At 55.5% G+C, this 16014-nt stretch overlaps 1 protein-coding gene and 1 long non-coding RNA gene across 6 annotated transcripts in view; one reads left to right on the top strand and one right to left on the bottom strand.

Annotated features, from left to right (window-relative positions):
- Window positions 1-16014, top strand: part of KIRREL3 (kirre like nephrin family adhesion molecule 3) — a 539444-nt gene that overhangs the window by 433682 nt on the left and 89748 nt on the right. For all 5 annotated transcript variants that reach the window (XM_077894140.1, XM_077894139.1, XM_077894137.1 and 2 more), the window contains exon 3: window positions 13252-13401. In XM_077894140.1, coding sequence (XP_077750266.1) covers window positions 13252-13401 — 150 coding nt within the window. The remainder of the gene's footprint in view (window positions 1-13251; window positions 13402-16014) is intronic.
- The window catches only part of LOC144311508 (uncharacterized), a 62115-nt gene that overhangs the window by 15900 nt on the left and 30201 nt on the right, over window positions 1-16014 (bottom strand). The window contains exon 3 of the long non-coding RNA XR_013377104.1: window positions 12459-12606. This is a non-coding gene — a long non-coding RNA (uncharacterized LOC144311508). The remainder of the gene's footprint in view (window positions 1-12458; window positions 12607-16014) is intronic.

The following is a 16014-nucleotide window of genomic DNA, read 5'->3' as shown; positions in this document are numbered from 1 at the left end:
AAGAAGAAGAAGAAGAAGAAGAAGAAGAAGAAGAAGAAGAATGAGGGTTAGGACATGGATCTTCCCCCAAACAGATCAAACGTCCTTGAGAGATTTGCTTTTACTTCCTTGTACCTTGGCTTTGTTCTTTACAGCCTTGGGTCCTCCCCACCCAAAAATAAGACTTCTGATAGACCAGAATAAAGAACCTTAGGGCTGAAACTGAGGGACCTAGTAGATTTTGTCTAGACCCTGCATTTTACACACGGGGAGTCTTGGAGAAGGGACGCGTCAGGCCCGAGGGCAGCCTGCTAGGAGGTGGAAAAGGCAGCATCAAATTGGTAGCTTCTGGGCCTGGGTGCTCGGGGAGAGGACGCTGCTTCCTGTGGCCTTGTAGTATCCCTCATAAAAGGGAACAGAGATGCTGGACACCATGGAGTCAGTCCTCCCAGGGGCTCCCACTCTGATGCACTCCAAGACGGCAACTGTGTAAGCTGGGTCTGCCCGCAGCCATTGCCTTCACGTGCTTCCAGGCTAGTGACTTAGCTCTATCCTGCTCTTCGGCGTCACCTTCTTCCCTGCATACCTCTCCACACTGTGCCCCAACAGCAGTTCAGGGAACACACAAGGCTCAGAGAAAGAAAGGGGCTTAGCCTGGACCCCCGTGGCCAGCCTGCAGCAAGCCCGAGACGGCGGCCAGGCTCCGAGCCTGCGTGGGCTGGCTGCCCCAGGGTCTCCCCTCTATACTCTACACCCTCCCCCACCATCACCCCCAAAGCCTGCACCGCTCTGCCCTTCCCATCTCCGTCAGACCCTGGGATGACCACAGGCAGGGATGGATGGGCTCCTTCACAGGTTCAGATGCACCACTATTTCCAGAAGCTCTTATCAGTATCCTGTTGGCATCCAGAACTTGGCTGAATGGATGGAGGATTACCTGCCCTTCCACTAATGAGGATAGCGCAGGCTCTGGCCGGGGCCACAGGCCGATCATCAGTAGGCGAAGGATTTATAGTGACTTTGGAGTCACCCTGCCTCAGCCAGCCCCATTGCTCTTCATTACAGACCCACGCTGTCCGGGACAACCTTGGCGGATCGTGCATCCCTGGGGAGAGGTGAGCGAGGCCAGGAGAAGCACAGGCTACCTGGGCGGCCCCAGCTCAGACAGGGAGCAAGGGCAGGAAAACGTGCCCTCGAATTCCTTGCCGCACTTCCAGCCCCGGGAAGAGCAGTCCGGCTCTCCTGTGTAAGCCCAAACAAAAATCCAGTGCAACTTCTGGAATGTTCGTGATGTTGGCAAGCTTCTCCTCACCTGTGTAGCAGAATCAAGTTGCTAGTGGCTGCAGATGGTAATGTTGAGGGTGAAAATGCTTTCAAGCCTCTCTTGTGGCAGAGAGGTCTGGAAGAAATGGGGAGACGGCCCCTCTTCCATCCCCGTCTTGTCCTTCTGGCTTCTCTGTTGGTATTTCCAGTCCCAAAGCAAAGGATGGGGATAGATGACCTCGGGCCGTCCCGACAGGGCTCTAAGCCTGTGCAGAGCTTGACAGGGGTTAACTGTGGCACCCAAGACAGCTGCTCCCGACCCACCCAGCAGGAGTCACCGTGTCCCTCTTAGCCACATCGACATCAGTAACTTCCCATATTTGGAGATGAATTCCCAAGTCAACCCCAGAGGACGTACCGTAGAACCACTTCTCCTGCTACCTGAGCCACGTGAATGCTCCACAAGCATGAGTTTTCCACACCAGCTCCCTCCAGACCCACGGACCCCAACTGCACCCAGGAGACCTTCTCCTGGCAATTCGGGGCCCCTCTCCATCAAAGTATTTACAACTGAAGTCACTGCCCCCCCAGACATGCATCCCCCCTGACGCCGAAATGCTCCGGCAAGCCACCCCCTCGCCCCTTCCTGCAGGCCAGAGGGAGGCCACCGTTATGCCCCCATCTTTCTCATCCCTGTCAAGAGCTACCAGTTCTACTTCCAAGTGGCTCCTAAATTCCACTTTCTCCTTTCCACAGATACGACGTTAGCCTGAGGCCTTATGACAGCAAAACCTTCCCGATGGGTCTTCCTATCTTCAGATTATCCTCCTTCACCCCCCCTCCTCACTGTCACCGCTGTGGTCTTCCTAAAACTCAGACCCGAGCGTGTGGGTCAAACCTGTTGATGATTCTGCATTAAGTGCGGACTTTGTAGCCTGCCTTCGAGGGCCCACACAAGGAGACCTACCATGATTCTCTAGAAATGCGCCCTACTGCGCACATCCACACGCGCGCGTGCCATGCGCCAATCACACCAGGCTCCCAGGGACAGTAGCCGCTCCCATGTGGCGGGCGGGCAGGGCTCTGCACATTTGCACTAAATGCCCTGATTAATTCTCACAAACAACCTGATAAGCACCGACTACCATCCCAGGGGGGAAAGCCAGGTTCGGGGGCCCGAGGAACGTGCCCGGGGACACACGGCTATAATGACAGAGCCAGAGATCAAGCCGAGATCGTGCGGCCTCAGCTCTTAATCCCTGAGCTCCTTCTGACCTCCTTGTTCTACTTACGACATTTCCCATCCCAGGGAATGTCCCCTCCCTGCCCTCGTGTCCCTTACCCTGGAGGTCACTTCTGACGACTCCTTCCCTCGTTCCTCCAGAAGGAAAAAAAATCTGCGTTCCCTGGGACCTTTGTTATACTTCACTCTTGGGCCTGATTGTGTAAGGCCAGAGACCCCAGTTCTTTGTGTACATAGTTGTCTCCTCCTTGTCATAGGAAATATTTCAGTTCCTCGTCTGCATCCCCACACCCAGCCAGAGGCCCTGGAGATGCTGGGGTGAGCCCTGCCCCTGCCCGTGGCTAGAGTCCTTACTGGCACCATTTCACCCTCCGTAAGCCTCAGTTTTGCTAGTCAGTGGGCTGGGGCTTAACCCCATCACCTCCAGTCCCACTCCCCTGGGCAGGTCATGACAAGGCATTCTGGAAACTTCCCAAAACTCATTCTTCTGCCTTAGGAGCTGGTCCTGTGCTGAGTCACAGGAAAGCAGCAGGAGTCAAGACCTGGGCTCCCGGGTACGACCTGCATCATCCTGCCCTGGTCCCTTGCCACCCGTCTGTGTTGTTCTGGTGTCCCCTAAGGGCTTCTGAGCTGGCTCCTTCCTCCCCGCCCCCGGCTCCCATCTGCTCCCTTCTCGGGAGCAGGGCAGCTTCCCTTAATCTCACAAGAGGCAGTGTGCGTCCTCCAGGCTGGGAGAAAGCTGGCGATAAATATCTCCCGGACAAGTATTCTTGAAGCCCTCGCCAATCGGTCCCTAATAGCAGAGCAGACGCCGACAGGCGAGCCTTTCCTGCGTGGCTGACCAGGCCGCTTCCGGAGGCGGACGTTCGCTGGAACCATGGCACTGGCACAGCTACAGGGACCCCCACATGCTCCCTCTCACCTGCATGACTCAGGGGGAGGGGCAGGTTCTTATTGGTGCAACTTCAGATGTGCAAAGCATCCTAGGATCCCTCATTCCAGGTACTGGGTGGCCCCACTTTTTTTTAGATTTATTTATTTGAGAGAGAGAGAGCAAGAGTGGGCGAGTGAGCACAGGGCAAGGGGCAGGGGGAGAGAGAATCTCGAGCAGACTCCACCCCCGCATGGAGCCAGACGCGTGGCTCGATCTCATGACCCTGAGATCGTGACCTGAGCCGAAACCAAGAGTCAGACGCTTCACTGACGGCGCCACTCAGACGCCCCGTTGTGTGGCCACTTTTAGCGGTCCTGGGCTCAGGAAAGACTCCGAGATGGTGATGACAACCCTTTATGAAGCACCCTGTGGGCCAGGATCATTGACACACGAGTCCTCTACCCTACAGCGAGGTAGGTGTGTCACTCCGATTTTACAGATGAGGGTGAGGAATGTGCCCCAGATCCTGCTGCTGGTGACAGGGCCAGAGCTCCTTCCCAGGCCTGCCTGACCCTGTGTCCCTTCCGCTCTCCAAGCCCCAGGCCCTGGCAGGTACTCAAAGCAGGGACCTGAGGTCACCCATCTTTGCCTTTGCTTGCATTCCTAACCCAGAATGACATCTCTCTGCCACCACGTTCCCCACATCATGATTCCTCCTCCAGGAAGCCTCTGGGTTTCCTCCCTTCAGCCCTCCTGCTTACAAAAGGCCTTTATCGAGCCCAGAAAGAACTTTATGTGACCTCTTGATGAGACCGAGTACTTTCTCTCTTATAATCTAGTGACTCGTGGTCACGTCCTGAGAGTGGAAGCAGGGAGCATTTCAGCATTTCGGCAGGGCCGCCCCACGCTCAGGCACAGGGGTGGTGGTGGCTACTTCCCCAGGGCACCAGAGTTCTTCCTCCACCTGCTCTTGGACTGCTGGGCATCCGCGGGGCATCCTTCCACCTCTCAGGGCCCTGCTCCCGTACCAGCCCTCTCCGCCTCCAAAGGACGAGGACAACAGAGGTGGCTGTGTGCACGTGTTGGCAGAGCACTGGACTCCTGGAAGCCAGGGCAGGCGTTCCAAGCAGCCTAGTTCCTGTCCAGGTGTGGCCGGGATTAACCCTAAGGGCAGTGGTCACCTCTCCTTGACACGGGACAGCTTGGTTCTTGTCTCACGGAGTCGAAGACTGAATCTCGTGGACAACGGAGAGCGAGGAAAGCCATAGACGTTTACTAAGCAGAGATACAGAGAAAGCTCTCAGCAGCGAGGGGGTCCCGGCAGCGTGGCCCCTGAGGGCTTCCAGGGGTGATCTTTTATTGCGAACCTAGGCAGGGAGCCCACGGCCTTGGGATTCTTGTGCAGCCTTGGTTTGACCAGGGACTATTGATAACACCTCGATGACGTGTTTCTTTTGGTCTCCTGAGTTTCTGGGATCACTTAGTAGCCATCGAAGGGAGATACTCCCTAACATTTTGGAACTAGGGAGCCAGGTTGTTGTTGTTTTTTTGTTTTTTGTTTTTTGTTTTTTTTTCTGTTTTTACTGTCTTATCTCTGTTTCTTGGGATGGGTAAGAGCCTGACTCTGGGGCCTCTTGGTGTCCTTGGGGTTTATGGGAGCCCACAGATTCCTGAGAGCCTGACTCTGGGCCTTTCCCTTATCTCTCCCTGCCTAACCCCGTCTGCCCCTAACTCGTTCCTACATCACCCTTAACCTGCTGCTGGAGCAAAGGCTTGGCCAAAGTGCCCAGTCTGAGGGAGAGGGGTGGGAGAGAGGGAGCACACCCCCATGCCATCCCCGGACTGCCTCCGATCTGACCTCTGAGCACAGATCCTGAGAAAGGGATCAGCAACCCTGCCCCCAGCATCAGGCTACAGTGTAGTTTGCACTGAGAATTTCTCTCTTCGCTACAGTAACTAACCCCAAACCTCATGCCATTTGCACCAGTCCATGCTGACCCTGTGCATATTCCCTCTTGCCACCGCCATGGAACCACCCAAGCACTAGATCGGGGACTGGGAGAGAGGCACAAACATATATGCTCTTAGAGGTGGCAACAGGCTTGGGGCACTAAAGCATAGAATGTATGTCACTCTATGACATTCTACATTTAGTGCCCAAGATATCTGAGGCTGACAATTATGGGTGGCAGGGGTGGGTGATCTGAGCCTGCCATTGAGGACCTGACCACCATGCATATGGGGCCACTGGGCCCTCTTCCTGCTTGTTTTACACACACACACTCACAGTGTCAGGGTCAGGCCACAACACCATGGGCTCCTGGGGCCTTAAAGATCATCCAGGGTCTCCAGGGTGGCCCTGACAGCAGCGGGGCCTTGGCCTTCTCTGAACATATTTTAGGCCCAGAAAAAAAATGACATTCCAAAAATTCTAAACCAGGCAGGGACTTTCAAACATTTTGCAAGAATAATTAGAGTCCATTCAAGCAAAATCTCAAGTGGCTGACGAGGAATACAAGCAGAAGAGGTCTGGCTGGAGAAGATGGTGAGGCCTGGAAGCCAGTTCACTCACACATGTGCACACGTGCACACACATGCACATGCACACACGCATGTCCGCATACACCACAGCGGCCAGGTCCCGGGAGCACTGCCCTAAAACCATCCCTCTCGGTGGTTTGGCCCTAATAACTTCAGTCTTCCATACAAAACCTCTTCTCTCTCCAAGAAATAATCAGGAGTTGCAGGGGTGACCTCAGATCAGGGGCAAGAGGTGTGTGAGCTCATAGAGAATCATGGGTTCTTCGGCATTTTAAATATTTTACTGGAAGACAGTAGGGACCTCCCAGAGACAGATGGTGATGGTTCACTCCATGCTAATGTGTCCTGCAAGTCCCCAAAAAGAGTCTAAGGTGAGGGGCCATGCGGTCAGGGCTGGGAGGGAGCGGGCCCTTCAGGAAGCCTGCCTGCTGGGCTGATGGAGAGGCAGGAGGGAGGACGAGGGAGATGAGCACTCCCATCTGGAGGCAGGGGTTGGATCCCCAGAAAGCAGTCTGGAGAAGTCAACAGGAGAGAGGAAGCGAGCTGCACAGCTCCTGAGCAGAGAGCAGAGGGAAACAGCTGGCAGGAGGGCAGGGCAGACAGGGTGGCAGGAGGGGAGGACTCCCAGCTGCAGTGGCGCAGGGGGGCGGAGGGAAGCTGTGCCCCAGGACCAGAGCCCAGGGGCGGCCCACTGCTGCCTCCCCCACCCCTCTCTCTAGGCCAGGCTGCATCTGCACCTGTCCTCTTCAGCACTGAAGAGCTGAAAGCCCTCCTGCCACCTGCCGATGCCGCCCCCACACCTCCCCCCACCTGCCAATCACCAGCCTTCTTGACTCAGAGCCCACCACGTGGGGTGTGCCCTGACTCATCAGGATGGGTCGCCTCAGAGCCCAGCCTCCTCTGTATCCTTCCCAGCCAGATAGGGCTGCTGCTTCCTGCAGTTTGAAGAGGACGCCCCAAAAGGCCCCACCGGCTGAGCACGTCTGCCCCCAGGCTCCTGCTCTCTACCTGCTAAGCCTTCAGAGCCAGACTCTAAATCCAACTGAGCCCTGTAGAGCCTCCAGGCTGGCACCTCTCTTCTCTGAGCTCAGTGGGGAGAAATACCTCCCTCCCCAACGTCAGAGTCCTAAAGGTCTATTTGGGGAGTTGGGAAGGCACCCTCTTGGCCTGCGAAGTCCACAGAAGCCTGAGCATGCGGGGAGCATGCAGGCCATAGATGGTCACCTCTGGGGCTCCACAGTGACCCCTGGGTACCCCCTCCCCGACTCTGCAGGGCCCCTCTCTTCCTGAGACAGCCAACAGGAAAGGATGCCTGCAGCCACCAATGGGAACATCCCCCTCCATCTAACCCACCAAGTGTTTCCATCCAGGCCCTCCCGAGAGTCTCCCTAGGTTTTGCAGTGCTGGCCAAGGGCAAGGAGAGTGGGGTGTCGGGTGGGTTCTGTGAGCCCCCAGGGGCTGGGCACCCTGCAGCCAAGGACCTTAGGATGCAGCCCGGGAACAAGACTGGTAGGCCCGATGTCCATCCTCCACCGCTCAGTGCCCGGGGCCCCTGGATGGCCTCACCTTCACGGGGGCCTGATAGAGCACCTGCCACACAGGACAGGCTGTGAGGAGCTTTCAGTGAAATGACCCACATAAAGCTCTTAATCCACGCACTACATGCAATGAAAGTTAGCTATTATTAATTCCACAACAATAAAAGGCTTATGACATATACCTAGTTCTATATATTTATATAATAGCACAATTATATAGATAACAACTATTTATATAATGCAAAGTACCAAAAATTATCACAGCTCCTTTCTGTCATACCTCCCCGCCCCGTGGTGGCCAGTCCTGCACCCTGAACCCTAACTCAGCATTGCTGACCAGCAGCTGGCAGGCGGCCAGGTAAACCTAGGGAAGAACCAAGAAATTGCTTTTCACTCCAGAGATCCTTTACCTCTCTTTAGATGGTCTGAGGGCAGTGGTTGGTGGGGTTGGACGGCGGGGACGGGAGGGGGGCGGAGTACTGGTTTGTGGATAAACATCCGAGTCTAGACCCTCAATTCAACAACCAACGTGGGAGAGTGGCAAGAAAGCAGGGTTTGCAACCAGAGATATTTGGCTCTTTCCAGGACCCGGGCCCACTGTGTGACCTTGAGTCCCCCCCACCCCCACCCCCGGCCAGCTGGGTGAACTTGGGCGTGTCACTTTATTTCTGGGAGCCCCAGTTCATGCGTGAAAAGTGGGTAGTAACACCTGGCCAGCCTTGTCTCATATTCGAAGACTTGGTTAAAGCAGGTGTTCCATGAATAACTCGGTTATTTTTGTCCTGTGAAGCCTGACTCCTTGAGACTCTGGCCCTTCCCCTTAATGTCTCACCTCACTCTTTCCGTGTGGTGTGCTCAGCACAATATAAAAAGTTTTCCTCCATGACCACAGATCTCAGGGGACAAACTGGAGCAAGTAGGCCTCGAGGTCTAAGTCCAGTTCATCCAGGGCTTATACGCTAGACCAGGCGCAGAGAACACAAGGTGAACACGACGGCCGTGGCCCCTGCCCTCAGTTTACCCTCCATTCCTCGTTTACCTTTGTTCCTTTGGTGTCTGATGTATTGTAAATGCTCAATGAAGGTTTGAAGACATTAAGGGGGAATGAGAAGGAAGAAAAGTGGGGAGGAGGGGAGGAGCGAGAAGATTCCCCCTCCTGGCAGGATGCGCCTAGAGGAACAGACAAAGCTCGTATGGAGGAGAACTTGGCGTTTTCTCTTTGAGGGCAGGGCTGGTTAGGGGGGCCCGGAGAGAAGGGGGATTCCAGAACGGTGGGACATCCGTGACATGGGGCAGGTGACGTGAGTGGACAGCGGTACGGGTTGCTACTGAGCACCCAGGAGAAGGAGGCCAGCTTTTGGAGAAGCTGGTCAGGTGCTGTCCTGCAGGCAGCGGAGGCCATTAGACCTTCCAGCCCCTGGAGAGGGAGACAGCACGAGGAAAGCGATGGGTTGAGGGGAAGACTCGGGGTTGGACCAAACAGCGTCCACAGGCTGTCGGGAGAACCCAGGAGGAGGGGGTGAGGCCCGGACTTTGGGTTGCAGTGGCGGGGACAGAGAGGAGCTGTGGGCGAGGGGCTGGACCTCACTTGGTGATGGTGACAGACTGCAAATAATGCAAGAAAGGGAGGTCGTGGGGATCCCTGGGGGGCTCAGCGGTTGAGCACCTGCCTTCGGCTCAGGGCATGATCCTGGAGTGCCGGGATCGAGTCCTGCATCGGGATCCTTGCTTCTCCCTCTGCCTGTGTCTCTCCCTCTCTCTCTCTCTGTGTGTCTCTCATGAATAAATAAATGAAATCAAAAGAAGAAAGAAAGAAGAAAGAAAGAAAGAAAGAAAGAAAGAAAGAAAGAAAGAAAGAAAGAAAGAAAGAAAGAAAAGAAAGAAAAAAGAAAAAAGAAAGAAAGTGAGGTCTCACTAAGGGCCATGCTTCCCAGCAGGAAACATCTGTGAGCACAATGGGAAACTGAGGCAGAAAACTCGGGTGGGTGGTGCAAGCACACACTGTGTGGCCAGAGCAGCGCTGTCCCGGTGCGGCGGGCGCACACACGTGTTAGTTCCTGGAGGAAAGGGCCACGGCGGATCCATCGGTTTCTCACAAGATAGTGCGATGCCGGCCTCACAGCAGGTCTTGATGAGCGTGTGTTGAGCAGACAAATGTTCGCAAGGAGCTTCCTGTCTGCTTACCATAATGCCCAGAAGGTTCTAGAAGAGATCCCAGGCTCACTCACAGTTCCCTGCCTGGGAGCAGGGAAGACAGGGAAGAGAGACCAGCGGGTGAGGGAAGGGGGGATGAACGTTTTGGGGCCAGGAAACTGCACCCATGGCTTGTGCACCGTGTCCCTGGGAGTCCTCAAGCCCGGAAGAGAAGCCTCAAGGTGTCCTGTGGGTGAGAAGCCCCCGCGCCCCGTCCCCCCACCCCCTCCCCCCACAGCACCGTGACTTTTATCTACGCTACATAGTGACACTCAGCTTATGATTCTGTTTGAAAAAGCATCTCATTGATTTGAAAGAGAAAGTCTTTCCAGTGGCTGCTACTTAATACACAGAAATGAAAAAAAAATTTTTTTAAATACACAGAAATGAAAATGGGATTGGAAACGAAAATCGCCGGCGCCCCAGTCATTCCCCCCCAAAGCATAATGGGACATTAGTCAACGTCCTGCGGGGGTTTTCGTGGAGACCGTCTGGGTATCTCTCTCCCCCGCCCGCACCCCCGCCCCAAGAGAAAAGCCTAAGGGATCCAAACCCAGGCCCAGTGGGGGAGCCCAAGCTCTCTGAAGCCTGCGGGGCTGGATCAGACTGTCCCTCGCCCCGGCCTCCCCTGCTCCCCCCAGCACCTCGGGGTGCTCCGGCTTGTTGGGGGGAGCTTGTGGCTGCCCCAGCCCCTGGCTCAGACCCCGTCCACAGTGAGCTGGTGACCACCCAGCATCCTCCTCCACGGCTGGCCTGTCTCTGGTGGCAGCCCCCCTTCTCCGTCAGGGCACAGGCCCACCCACCCTGGGCTCCCCTGCACCCAGCAGGGCTCACCCCTGCCCGCCTGTCCGCCCCCCCCCCCCGCCGCCGGGGACCCCCCTGTACCTCAGCTCTGTGTCACCCTGACCCTCCCCGCCGGAGCTGGACAGGGGTGGGAGGAGGGGACGCTTCTCGCCCAGGGTCACACCACTACTTTAGGGCCTCATTACAGGCCCGCCACCCCCAGCTGACAACCCGCTAATTCCCTCTGATAACGCCATCCCTGGCAGCGTCCCCGCTGTCTTGACACTGTCCTTCTTGCAAGAAAGATTTTGAGATAAAAGGAGCCGTGAAATCATCATTGGGCCGGGAGGAAAGAGCCTCCGAAAGGAGGGCCCCGCCACAGCCCTCCTCCTCCCTCTTTCCCCTCCTCCCTCTCTCACTCCTGCCCCTCTCCTCCCCTCCCCTCTCTTCCCCTTCTCCCTCTCCCTCTTCCCCTCCTCCCCTTCCCCTCCTCCCTTCCCCTCTCTTCCCCTCCTCCTTCCCTTCCTCCCTCTCCCCCTCCTTCTCCCCCTCCCCACCTCCCCTCGTTGCTCCTTCCCTCCTCCCCTTCCTCCCCTCCTCCTCTCCCTTCCTGCCCACACCCCCGTCTTTCTGCTCTTCCCCTTCCTCTCCTCCCTCTCCCCCTCCTCTCTCTATCCTTCCTCCCTCTCCCCCTCCCCCCTCCTCCCTTCCTCCCTTCAACCCCTCCCCCTCCCTCCCTGCCCTCCTCCCCTTCCTGTCCCCTTCCTCCAGCCTTTCCAGCTCCGTCCCAGCTCCCTCCCCCTCCTCACATCACCCCATCTTCTAGCTCTTTCTCCAGCCGCCCCCCCCCCAACACACACACACTTCTCCTTTCTCTCCTCTCTTCTCTTCCTCCTTCTTTCTCCCTCTTGTTTTGGTGCCAGAAACAGTCTAATTACAACAGAGAACTTGAAGAGACTGAGAGGAAAAAAAATAAATAAACCCACCACACATAGCTGATTAAAATGTCCTATGAAATCTAATTTGTAAAGCTCAAATCAGAATAAAAAGTGTTACTCCCACAATTCGGGGCCAATTTGATTTTTAATGAGACTCCTCAGAGACCCAGCCAAGATCTCATCAGGTTGCAGGCGCGGCCACCTTCCCACCTGCCACAGGCTCTCTGACGCGGCTGCGTCTGCTCTTGGGGAGCCCCACCACCTCGACCACCGCCATGGCCACCATCTCGGCCTCCACCTCAGCCACCACCTCGGCCACCACCACGGCCACCACCTGGGCCTCCACCTCGGCACCCCCTTCTCGGGGCACCTGCCGCTGACAGCCGGGCCTTACTGGTGGTGCGGCCTGCAGCCCTGTGCCCCAGGGTGTGCAGCAGCAGGTGTCCCCCCCCTCTGTGTGGCCCTGACTGTCCTGCGTAGGGGAGAAGCGGAGGCGGCAGCTTGCCTGCCAGGCCACCCTTCCCGATCCGTGTTCTGTATCTGCCGGGCAGGGAGTGGGAAAGAACGTGGCCTTGGAGGTCACAGGGAGCCCGGTCAGGCCCCGACTCCACCACTCATCAGCCGTGGGATCTTGAGCAGATGGCTTTGCCTCTGATCCTGCCTTCTTTGCTGTAACGTCGGGATATTTCTGCCCTGACCCGTAATTGCAGGGGTGACGGGAGGGAGGGTGTATGAGGCACCGCTTGCACCGGGGGCCGGGGGCTCAATGTCCCGTTGTCCGTGCAGCGGAGGCCTCCCGGGAACACGGGTCACATGCCCCGCTTCGTCAGCATCCCCACCAGGACCGGCTCAGGGACCTGGGTCCAGCACAAGTCAGGAGGTGAAAGTCTTGGTTGCAGCCCTTGTCCTGCCACCAGACACTTCCCGGGGGTGGGGGCAGGGGCGGGTAGTTAACCTCCGGGGCCCTGCAGACTGGTTGGCAAGCTCCAAGTGCTACGGCTCCTGTCGAGCCAGAGGCAATGCATCCCCGGTACTCACACAGTCATCTGTCACTCCCTTGGGCCTCATTTCCTCACCCAGAAAACGGGGAGCAAAATCGTACCTACCTCGTAGGTTGCTATGAAGATGAAAATACTCATGAGCTGATATTTTAAAATCTTAGAAGAGCGCCCGGCGCTGGTGGGTGTGTTCAGGTAATGAGACGTGAAGTGGCGGCTTAGATGCAGAGCTTGGGGTCACGCTGGTGACATTCTCCTAGGTGAGAGGGAAGCCAGAGCTGGGTCGGGTGCCCGGGAAGAGAGGGACAAAGCAGGTGAGCTCAGAGGCCTCCCTGCTTCTGCCAGCTCACTGTGCCACTCTGTGCCACCCCGCATCCTGTGGAATCTGGCCCTAGGCCCATCCTGGGAACCGCTGAAATAACCATATTTTCCCTGGATTCTCGGGTTTTTGACCAAACTGCCCTACTCTCAGTCCCCTCACCTTCTCGAGGGGTACACCCTCACAGGGTGCTTGCAGCTGGAGGGCTGTCTCCAGCCTCTGCCCCGTTGGGGGAGTAGGTGCAAGCAGGTGGCAGTGAGTTGGAGTTTGCAGAAAGGAAAGTGTCAGAGCTCGTCCCAAGCACAGCGGACGAGGCCCCCTCGGGGGCAGGAGGAGGCCGGAGGGCAGCGTGCCTTCGTGGGGAGGCCTGAGGAGCAGGGCAGCTGAGCTGCGAGCCAGCTGCTAAAAGCAGGAATGAAGTGGGGGGCAGGTAGGAAGCTGCTGCTGAGCCCCAGGCAGGAGGTAAGGCCCGGGGGTAGGGGGTATCCCCTGGGGCAGCCTCTGCCCTGCTTCCTAACTGGAGGAGTCCTCTAGGCCTTGCTGCCTGCCAGAAGCTGACCGCTGTGCTTGTCTCCTTCCCAGGCCAAGTATACTCCTTCAGCCAGCAACCCCAGGACCAGGCCGTGGTGTCGGGCCAGCCGGTGACTCTGCTGTGCGCCATCCCTGAATACGATGGCTTCGTTCTGTGGATCAAAGACGGCTTGGCTCTGGGTGTGGGCCGGGACCTCTCAAGTGAGTACCCCCAGACCTCCTTGGGAAGGCCCGGGACCAGTTCCCGCCTGACCCACCTGCTTCCTAGGGAACCCCATCTTCGTAGGCATTCGGAGATTCAATCCCCAGCTTTCATTGTATATTCCCCCTGGGGCAGAGGCCGCTTGGGCAGGCTCTGGGTCCAGGACCCATAGGACCTTGAGAGCCCTTCTGACTACTGGTAATGAATTATAAGTAAACCGTCAATTCCAGTAACCCTAAACGATGTTGCCCTGGAGGGTCTGTTCTCAAGTCAAAGACAATTCATGTAAAGTCAGATCCCTAGAAGTAAAGTGTTCCTGTTTCTTGGTCCAAAATGTATGCCCAAAAAAAAAAAAAAAAAAAAAAGTATGCCCCGCTTAAGTCACAGCCCAGCTTTTCTCGGCTCCCATCCTTTAAAGGGAGCCAAATAAATTGAACGCTCACAAAGGAACCCACCCAGTTGGTTTTAGGGGTTATCGTGTGATGGGAAGAAAAGGAGCGCTTAAAGTCCAAACCTCTCTGAGCCCACCCAGGCTGGTATTGAGCAAAGATGTCCTGGTACGCTCCTGGAGCTGGCATCTGAGGTCCCCGTCATCTGCTAACCATTGTGAATGTCAACCTTTAAGCTCATACAGATGTCTTCCCAACCCATCCTGGTCACTCACCCACCAGCAATTATTATTTTCCCCTGGGGAGGGTAGGCAGGTGACTGCTTGCTAGGCTTAGCATAACCTGGAAAATCCAGAACAAGGGATCCGGGTGTCCCCGCCCTTGGGGGGAATGGCTGAGGGTAGAGGAGGAAAAAATATATATATGTATTCAACTGAGAGGTAGCTTTGCTTCTCTCATGGTGTACAGCTGTAGGAAAATAAAAATCGAAGTGCACTCAGGAACACGATGGTTGGGAAATTAATATTTTAAAATGTGAGTTATGTCTTGCCAAAAATGTATATTGAAACATTATAGCCATGGTCAATAGCATCACCGGGTTTGAGTGCTGCAGCCCAACTGAGCATGGATAAAATACACAATAATATCTCCAAAATATACTGTGCTGCCATAAAATTTAAGTATTATGGGAACCAGCCAATTTCAGGGGCTCTGAACTTCCTTACCCTAGAGAAACTGGGGGAATGATATCACCTTCCCAAACTAGAATTACTCATGCTCCGCGTGGCTCTGAGCTTGGACCAGCATCCTTGCTGGCGAAGGAGGGACTCCGGGCTCCTGGTCAATGGTTTGCAGCCTTTGGTCAAGGACTGGGGTCTTTTTGGGTTGATGGCCAAGAGGAAGCCCCAGGTCACCACGGCCATTCAACACCGCATGGAGAAGTGACCCTCTGGCATCCAATTCCATGCATGGCTCTCTGGGATCAGGATTGGGTCCCGCTAAGTGAGGGACGATGGGGTTCTGATGAGCTGGGGTCTACTTCCTCTCTGACCTGACTCCACTCATACAAAGAAGGTTGCCTGTCTCCTTGCAAAGCCAATAAATTCAAATTCCTGGTAATATCTCTTCTATATTTGATCACCTATCCCCAAAAAAAGCATCATGGCGAAAATGACAGAAACTCACACGCTCAGTAAATACTGTTTCCTAGCCTGACAAGGAAAGGACAGGAATGGATCTCGATTCAATTCAGCACATATTCACAGGGCACTTGGTCACAGGTTTTCCGGTGGGGGAACCAAGGTCCAGAATCGTGCCACAGTTCTGTCACCCTCCCCTGATTTAACTTCATCCTTTTCTGTGTGGCCGTGCCCAGTCGACCAGGAATCACGCCCTAACGGAAGACCTAACCGTCTTTCTGGTCACCAAAGCTGGAACACGCATTCAAAGGACATGATTTATAAACGCATGGCCTCCTATAGATAGAACACTCTTCTTCGAAGAAGCGCAAATGAGTCTCAGACATTATGTCCTAAATCTATAATGATCCACAGGGAGAAAAAGAAGGATTCCCTCCCACCCCCCCTCCCACACCCCCACTTTATTTGACAGGCAAATAAAGTCACCATCAAGAAAAAAATTGATCTAAACCCAGTGTGTGGCTCCTAACACCCAAAAACCCTGGCACCCTGCATGTTCTTGCTTCTAAAGACGGGGACCTTTAGGGGCTCCTGGGTGGCTCCATCGGTTGGGCGTCTGCCTTCGGCTCAGATCATGGTCCCAGAGTCCCAGGATCGAGCCCCGCAGCTGGCTCCCTAACCAGCGGGGAATCTGCTTCTCTCCCTCGGTCCCTCACCCTGCCTGTGCTCTCGAGAGAGCACTGCTCTCACTCACTCTCTCTCTTTGTCTCTCAGATAAATAAATAAAATCTTAAAAAAAAAAAAAAAAAAAAAGGCCAGGACCTTTCTGGCTGTCCCATCTCCCTGTCATTTTTCTTCGAACCATCATTTAGAGACTGCGTGCCACACACTTAATATGGATGATCCCGCTTCTCTTCACCTTGACTCGTGGTGGTACCGATATCATCCCCATTTTGCTGAGGTGGGGACCGAAGCTCGGAGAAGTTAAAGTACCTCCCCCAAGACAGCAGAGCTAGGGCACGATAGACCTGGCCCTCGAATCCACGCACTCTGACGGTAGAACCCGCACTCGCAATAGTGTTGC

The sequence above is a fragment of the Canis aureus genome, chromosome 3, assembly GCF_053574225.1.
Source record: "Canis aureus isolate CA01 chromosome 3, VMU_Caureus_v.1.0, whole genome shotgun sequence".
Taxonomy (NCBI): domain Eukaryota; kingdom Metazoa; phylum Chordata; class Mammalia; order Carnivora; family Canidae; genus Canis; species Canis aureus.
The sequence above is the reverse complement of the archived record's forward strand: the minus strand, read 5'-3'. Positions and strand labels throughout refer to the sequence as shown.